At 51.5% G+C, this 8,078-nt stretch overlaps 2 protein-coding genes and 1 non-coding gene across 3 annotated transcripts in view; all 3 read left to right on the top strand.

Moving 5' to 3' along the window:
- SPG7 (SPG7 matrix AAA peptidase subunit, paraplegin) overlaps nucleotides 1–1,912 on the top strand; it is a 30,804-nt gene extending 28,892 nt beyond the window's left edge. Inside the window, exon 17 of the mRNA XM_061370341.1 lies at nucleotides 1,123–1,912. Within this exon, the coding sequence (XP_061226325.1) occupies nucleotides 1,123–1,332 (210 nt within the window). The 3' untranslated portion in view covers nucleotides 1,333–1,912. The remainder of the gene's footprint in view (nucleotides 1–1,122) is intronic.
- A 1,396-nt stretch (nucleotides 1,913–3,308) lies between these two features.
- Nucleotides 3,309–7,847, top strand: RPL13 (ribosomal protein L13). Its single transcript, XM_061370342.1, has 5 exons — nucleotides 3,309–3,467; nucleotides 4,344–4,485; nucleotides 5,713–5,886; nucleotides 6,953–7,009; nucleotides 7,661–7,847. Exons 1-5 carry the CDS (start codon nucleotides 3,364–3,366, stop codon nucleotides 7,817–7,819), a joined length of 636 nt encoding a protein of 211 aa, XP_061226326.1. The 5' UTR covers nucleotides 3,309–3,363; the 3' UTR covers nucleotides 7,820–7,847.
- On the top strand, nucleotides 3,660–3,741 carry LOC133221494 (small nucleolar RNA MBII-202). The gene has a single exon (XR_009728006.1). It is a non-coding gene; the product is annotated as a small nucleolar RNA MBII-202 (small nucleolar RNA).
- Nucleotides 7,848–8,078: the final 231 nt, after the last annotated feature.

Below are 8,078 nucleotides of genomic sequence, written 5' to 3' on the forward strand. Positions count from 1 at the left end.
CTTGTTGCAGAGGTAGAGCTTTGCCTCCTCCCGTCTGTGTCCTGCCAGTCCCCTCACCAGTCACCTTGGCATGTCCCTACCAGCTCAGCAGGTACTCTGTACCCATCACTCTGGGCTGAGCCACGCTTGGATTGCAGCACCCTGTGTATCTACTTGATCTTTCCTTCAGAAGTCTGGCCCATAACATCCAAAATAACCAGCAGTCAACTCAGTGTTGCATGTTTTGCAAATAAAGCAATTATTTTATTTAAATCTTTTTAAACAAACAAGAACAATGACAACAGCAAAAACCCTTTCAGCTACACAACTGCAGATCTTCTGTGTGTAGCAAGGTAGCCAGAGCAGTCTTGCTTAGGCACCCTGCTGTTGGCCATATCTCAGCCCTGTCCACAGGACAGTGCCCAGGGAGCACTCTGAAGGCAAGCCCTGTTAGAGGGGTCTCTTCTCTGCAGGATTCCTCTGTTCTGTTGCTTTCATTTAACAGCAGTCAGATGCTTGCTAGAGGCTCATCACAGAAAAACTTTTAAGTTAAGCCAAAGTATCTACAGGGTGAACATTTCAGTTGCCAGGCCAGTGTATCGCATCTTGTCAGCAGAGTTCAGCAGTTCCACGTTTGACAGCCACCTGCTGCTCAAGTGCAGCCCTTCTGCTGGCAGAGGGGCCAGAGCATTCAGCTTTGTTGGAGAGGAACTTCTGATGACCTTTAGCCCATGCCTGAAGGAGCAGACAGCTCTTTGTTGTCACTGTGTGTACATTGGAGGGAAGCGGGTCTGACCCTGGTCTCATGTGCTGCTACTCTGCATCTTAGGCAGGTCCGTAGGTGCAGTGACAGTGGCAGGAAGATCTTGTCTTCGGTTATTCCTGGAGTTTTGACTTGAGAAATCATTCCCTAGAGCTTGTTTTATTGCCTCCAGTCATGCTCTGTATTCCTGGACAAATATGCTTTTGTGAAAGGTGGAGAACTAAGGTGGCTTCTGCAGGCTCTGGGGTCCCACCGTCTGTGCTGTGGTAGTCAGGGTCCAGGTACTGAGATCTTTGTTGAGCTGGCAGGGAGAGTTCAGATCAGTTCAGAGACTGTTTTCAAACCCCTGTGCCTCATTATATCTTGTTTACTCTTTCTAGCTGTCTAATGCCCTCCTGGAGAAAGAAGTGATAAATTATGATGACATTGAAGCTTTAATTGGGCCTCCACCCTATGGGCCAAAGAAAATGATAGCTCCTCAGAGCTGGCTTCAAGCAGAGAGAGACAAGCAAGAGACAAGAGATGAAGAAATGCCCCAGCAGCCACCCAACCATGAGGAGGAGGAGGAACCACGTCTGAGACCAGTATGAAGCCCACTCCTGATGTGGAATGGGAGGACTTGAGGGGCTTATTTTAGACACAGACCTTTTCCCTTTTCCAGAATTAAAGATACTGAATAGGGAATCTCTGTGCTGCTGTTAACCAAAAAAATTGGCTATGTTGGCTCTTTTAATGAGCTTTTTACTGCAGGAAGGAGAGCTCCTTAGAACTTTGAAATTGATTCTCAGCAGGGTAGTAGTGATTAGGAGTCGGGTAAGTCTAATCCACTGGAAAGATTTCTTGTACACAGCAGTGATGTACATGGTCTTAAGGGTGAAAAAGATCCCGTGGAGTCTTTATAAGCCACCTCTAGCTGTGCTGTGATGCATGGCAGGAGTGCAGGGCTGTCCCTTCAGTGTCAGGACAGTCATGTAGTGAAACCTCTGCACAGCTGAGGGGGTGTAGTTGCTGTGTGACTCTGCTGTCACCTTTGATCATTGCTGCTCCTGAACATAAAATAGATGCTGAAAAGCAGACTTCGCTAGAATAAACTGTCTATAATGTGCTGCTGTGCTTGTAGAGTATGTCAGGATGATACGTGTTTTGGCACGTACAAAGCTTATTACAGCTGCAGAGTTGCACAGGACAGGGGGTTTCTTCTCTCTGGCCAATAACTCGTATTCAGCTTTCATAGCATGTGTTCTGCAAGCAGAGATTGAGGAAAACCTATGTGCAGACCCCAGTGTTACCCTGAAGTGTGGTATTAGAAGGTAGCGTGCCAGAGAGTGGCTCTGAGTTACACATGCTGGCTCAGAGCAGGAGAGGTGCTCTCAGGAGCACAAAGAAAACCATGGCAGTTTGTTGGAAAGCTGTAGTAAAACGCTGGCAGTTCCCCTGGCTCTGTTCTCATGGCTCTTGCAAGGCAGGCTCTGGTGACACAGTTGTCTGCCCTTCATCAGCACAAGCATTAAAACTGTTCTTGCTGTCTAGTGGGCTCTGGATGGGTTAATCTTTAGGAAGGGTTGTTGTTGTGAGGATTTTCTGTGACCTGAAAGACTGCAGTGCAGTCGTAACAGCTTTCAGCCCCCAGTTCACTAAGGGTCTGGGGCAGAGCCTCTTGTTTCCTTGGATGACAGGAGGGTGTTCTTCAAGGTGTCCTCTTCCCTGTCCCATCATGGAGCCACCTGCCACCACCAGCCCTTGAGCCCTCCCTCTGGACCCCCTGCTGGTGGGGGTCATTTCCTTTGGCTTCCTACACTCCAAAATCGTTTCTTCACAAGTTCATCCTTTGAATTTGCTTTTTCATCAGCAGATGAAACTTCGATTGGTGTTTGGTATTTTTGTGAGGACTTTTTAAGTCATGGCTGTGGCTGTATTTTGGGCTCTCCAATAAACCGTTTGCCAAGTGGATTCACTCGCGTGGAGCTGAGGGATGACGGCTGTAGTGGTGCAACATTGGGATGTTTCAGGGGACAGTGGAGCCCCTGTGGCCATGCTCTATGGCGACTGCCACCGCTCCCAGGCTGCTGCAGGACACGGTGCGTGGTGGCCCCCGATCCTTCCTTGTCCCGTCCCGTTTCCCCCCGCAGCGTGGTCACGGTGTCAGAGTCCTGCTGGGCCGCGGGCCCTTTAAGCAGACGCCACGTTTACTACGGGCGCGGTGAAGCCAGGCTTTCCGCTTCCGCCCTCCTCTGGGCGCAGCTGCACTTCCGACGTGCGCGGCTTCCTCCCTTCCTTTTCCGGTCGGCCATTTTCGGCAGCGGGAGGTGAGTCGGGGAGCTGCGGCGGTCGGGGGCTCTATCCGCTGCCATCCGCCGCCATCCGCCTTCCGCGGCTGAGGCCCGGGCCGCGATGTGCACCGGATCCTCCCGGAGCCCTGCGCGGGCCTGCGGGGTGCACCCATGGTTGCGCCTGGGCCCGGAGGAGGCGCTGGCAGGGGCCGGGCCTGGACATGGGCCTGCCCCGGCGCCGGGGTGATGGGGGCTTGGGGCGCTCTGGACTGGTCCCGGGTGGGGGGCCCTCAGCCGCGGTGTCTCGGCGGCCGCCTTTAGACGTGCCCGTGTCCGCAGGCCGCAGCAGCCATGGCGCCCAGCCGCAATGGCATGATCCTGAAGCCCCACTTCCACAAGGACTGGCAGCGGAGAGTGGCCACATGGTTCAACCAGCCCGCCCGCAAGATCCGCAGGTGAGTGACGGCGAGGCCTGTCCGGCGCCGGTAGCTGGGGGCGCTGTGCCTCGCGTCGGGCTGCTTGGGAGGCTGGAGCGCTGCGTAGCTGTTTCCAGGTGTTGGCCCGGCGTTACTTGTTAGAGAGCTGAGGTTGCCCCTTTGGTGCGGGGTGTCTTTGGTCAGGGTCAGGCTGTTCCAGCTGCAGTCAAGTGATGAGACATCTCCGGAATCGCTGTACGATATTGATGATTCCCTTGAACCCTTTTATGTCTGATGACTGCAGCTGTTCTATAGAAGCGTCCATCAGCTTGTCCAGGAGCCACAATAGCGATGCGTTTGTGTCTGAGAGATTCCTGTACGGCAGGAGCTTCCTCGCAGGGCTTATCAGCTGGCAGTGCAGGAGTGGTGTCAGAGGAGGCCATGAAGATGAGCCAAGGGGTGGAGCGGCTCTTTTATGAAGGCACGTTGAAGGAGCTGGGGTGGTTCAACCTGGAGAAGATTCTAGAGAAACTGTAGAGCAGCTTTTAGTGCCTGAATAGGCTGATAAGAAAGCTGGGAAGGGGCTTTCAACAAGGGCAGGTAGACATGGGATAAGGCAGAATGTCTTGAATTTTCCAGAGGGGAGATTTAGATGAGCTCTTAGGCAGAAGCTCTTCCTTGTGAGGGTGCTGAGGCGCTGGCACAGGGTGCCCAGAGAAGCTGTGGCTGCCCCATCCCTGGCAGTGCTCAAGGCCAGGTTGGACACAGGGGCTTGGAGCAAGCTGCTCCAGTGGAAGGGGTGCCTGCCGTTGGCAGGGGTTGGAGCTGGATGAGCTTTTAAGATCCCTTCCAACACAAACCGGTCTGTGATACCTTGATTTGTGTTTCTCATCCCTGTCCCGTTTCACATTCCAGGAGGAAGGCCCGTCAGGCGAGGGCTCGACGCATCGCTCCCCGTCCTGTGGCTGGGCCCATTCGGCCTATAGTGAGGTGCCCTACTATCAGGTACCACAAAAAAGTCCGTGCTGGCAGAGGCTTCAGCCTGGAAGAGCTTAAGGTAAGTATAGCACGCTGATCCCAACCCAGTGAAATTCACTCCACGTTGGAGCTTCTTGTCTTGGCCTGTTCTTCCATCTATAGAACGTGTGCCAAGCTGTCAGTATTTGGTGGCACTGGCTCAGCTATGGGGAACATGGAGAATTGCTGCTCTACAGGAGCACAGAAAACACTGGTCTTGCCTTTCCTTTAACCAGGGGGTGGCGATGCAGTGTCAGAGTGAAGGGTGGCTTTGAATAGTAAATGTCCTTTTGCCTGGTCACATTGTTAAAGTCCTTTTCTGAAGGCTCTGGAAGAGCCTTTGTTGAGTCTCCTCAGCTTCTTTCAGGGAGTGAAAGACTAAAAATCTCTTCATTAAATTCTTTTGTTATTTTGAAACATGCTTCTGCTAATCCCAAAAATGTTAACCCAACATGAATCTGTTCCTGTTGTGGACAGAATAAACCATGTTCATCTTACTTCAAGAAGGTAATGTTGCCAGGACAGGGACCTGTGCACCATAGCTTCACATGCATGAGACCATTTTCCGTGCAGTAGCTATGAGTTGGTTTAGGAACACTGTAAATCCTGTGGGATTCAGGAACTTTTCCTGTGTCCTTCCCAGATGCGCTGAGCTGATGAGCAGTTAAAGCTGGATTGTGGAACTCCCACCCATGTATCTCCTCACAGTGGGCAGAAATAATCATCAGGGCTTGCTGGCGGCCCGCAGCTGCCTCTTGTGCGTTATTTAGCATTTAATGAACACATTTTTAACAGTGAAATCAGCGCATTGAAGCAGTGAAGTTGTTTTTAAACAGAAGATGAAGTTATTTCTTGCTTAAGAGGGTTACAACAAATACTCCTTTATTGGAGATTACTGTGTGAGGTGAACCAGAGCTATCTGGGCAGTGTCTTGCATGTATCAGAGTTTAAATGTCCCCCTTGTGATTACTCAGGGGTTGTGCTTTGCTCTCCTGAGGAAATCCCACTGTAAAAAAACACTGTAAATTCAGTGGAACATTCTCAGCACTAAAACACAGGCACCCTGGTGCCCACTGCCTGTGACACCTGGGTCCCTGTGCCTCACCCTCACACTGCCAATAGGATGCTTGGTTAGATGTGATTCTCCACACTCTGCAGCCCTGATGACTGCACCTGAATGATTCTCTGGTTGATGACCAGAGCAGCTCCCGGCAGTGGCACTGGGGCTTGTCGGATGCTGACACCACACACTCTACTTTCTCTTCAGCTCGCTGGCATCAACAAAAAGTTTGCCCGGACTATTGGAATCTCTGTGGATCCCCGGCGACGTAACAAGTCCACAGAGTCCCTGCAAGCCAACGTGCAGAGGCTGAAGGAGTACCACTCCAAGCTTATCCTCTTCCCAAGGAAGCCGGCTATGCCGAAGAAGGGAGACAGCTCTGTAAGTAGTTAGCTGCTACAGATGTTTAGAACCACAGAATAGTTTTGTTTGGAAGGACCCTTCAAAGGTCATCTGGTCCACAGTTTCCCAGGGTCTGTTCCTGATTGTCAGTCTGCCCATCCCAGTGCTCTGTGGTCAGGCAGTGTTGAACTAGGGACTGCCAGGGTGCTGAAGGAAGCACTCGGATGTGGGGCCTGACCCCTTGGGTGATCTTTTGGGAGCTTTGGTCATTGCCCAACCAGTTGACTTTAGACTATGATGCTGTATAGTCAGAGTAGCTGAAAAGTCGGCATGGAGTTCTGGTCTGCCTTGGAAAGTGAGGGGAAACCAAGGGCAAACTCTTCAGTAGAGTAGTTCAGTGAAGGCCATGTGCAGGAGAGTTTAGAAAGTTGTTGCTGTTGACTCACAAAAGTGTTTCCATTAAAATCCCACCAAGATACAGAGTATGGTTGGTCCCTTGGCTTTGCCCATGGTATGTCCTTCCCATGGGAAACAGTGGTGTGCTCAGCCTGGAGAGTCAGTTTTGAGCCAGTCACCCACAGCAGAGCCCACCACACTCAGGAGGCTTTTTTGAAATGGGAGGAAGGGCATGAAGCTCCTTTGCCAATAGATAAATGCTGAAATACTGTTCCAAATGTCATTACTTGAAATCAGCTATCTAAAACAAAACTTGAATCATTTTTGTTTCACAGCACACTCTTACAAGTAGCTAGAGTTATCCTTAGAAGGAATTGCTGCAGAACATACTGGTATCAGACTAAAACCGGCACAGTAGATGTCAATGTTTTTCCAGCTGGCAGGACTCCTAGAAGGCCACTGCCCTTCTGGGCAGATCCGCACTGATGGATAGCCAGGCAGAGCACGGGTTGTCGATGCGGCACGGCTGTGCCAAATGCTCCTGAAATGCTGAAGTTGTTATGAGTCAGTGTTAAATCTCCGGTCAGAGTTGTTAACAGTGCATTGAGCTGGGTACTGGTGCTCAGTGCACGCTTCTAACCCAGCTGCCAGCCCAAGGGGTTTTAAATGCTGCTTTTTTGATGATGGGTTTTGTCTTCTTGTTCCATAGGCTGAGGAACTCAAGATGGCAACTCAGCTGACTGGACCTGTCATGCCAATCAAGAATGTAAGTGTGGCAAAATCATGTTTTCTGTGTGATAATTGAGACTTGAGCTCCATGGAGAGGATTCTCCTGCTGTTCTGCATCTCGGGGTTGCTGTCTCCAGACACTCCCCGTTTTGGGGCAAAGAAAAGAAGCAACAGGTCAACCTCATCCCTGCCTTTAGCCACAAGTACCTTGGTCTGTTTATTTCCTCACTGTTGCAAAGCAGACTGCAAAGAACTAATTTGTTGGAGCTCTGCTGAACTTAAATCAGCTGAGAAGGTCCTTAAATCGTGTTCTGGAGGAAAGCTCCAGTGTCAGGGGTTCCGATGCGTTGGTTGGAAATAATCACGTGTAGTCAGCACTTGCCTCAGACCCCTGCTGCTTCCAAAAGGCGCTGCTGGTGTGTGTTAGCACCACACACCTGACTCAGATCCCATGTTGGGCTTGTTTGGTGGGGTTTTTTTCCCTGGTATGTTCTGGCAAATCAGGAATGGGTTGAAACGGGGTGCCTGAGTGATGCTGAGGGCAGGGCCTGTAGATGGCACAACTGCTCTGTTCACAGCACCACAGAGCGAGTGATGGAAACAGAGCAAGATTAATTGTGTTGAGCTTTGAACGTGGTCCCTGGGAGGCTCTGGTGTGCAGCCTGACTGACTGTGCTCTCTCCATCAGGTTTTCAAGCGGGAGAAGGCTCGTGTTATCTCGGAAGATGAAAAGAACTTCAAGGCTTTCGCCAGCCTGCGCATGGCTCGAGCCAATGCCCGGCTCTTCGGCATCCGCGCGAAACGCGCCAAAGAGGCGGCAGAGCAGGATGTGGAGAAGAAGAAATGAGCTGTCAATAAAAAATGTGGAGACACGAGTGTGCTGTCTTTTCAGAGCAAACGTATGGAACAGAGCCACCCCGCTCTGCAGCGGGTGTGTGTGTTGGTGCGGATGGTGGTGATGAGACTCCCAACTTCCCTGGAAGCGAGTGGAACCAGCACCCTGCAGGGAGGGCTCTGCTCGCTCTGCAGGGCTGCAGCCTGTGCTCTCTCCCACCCCTCAGTGGGTCTGCCCCCATGGAGCACTGTGAGGGGGGGATTTTGGGGGA

Source organism: Neopsephotus bourkii, unplaced genomic scaffold (genome assembly GCF_033783945.1).
Source record: "Neopsephotus bourkii isolate Nb327-2 ecotype Australia unplaced genomic scaffold, CSIRO-AGI_Nbou_v1 NB_1541, whole genome shotgun sequence".
Classification (NCBI taxonomy): Eukaryota; Metazoa; Chordata; class Aves; order Psittaciformes; family Psittacidae; genus Neopsephotus; species Neopsephotus bourkii.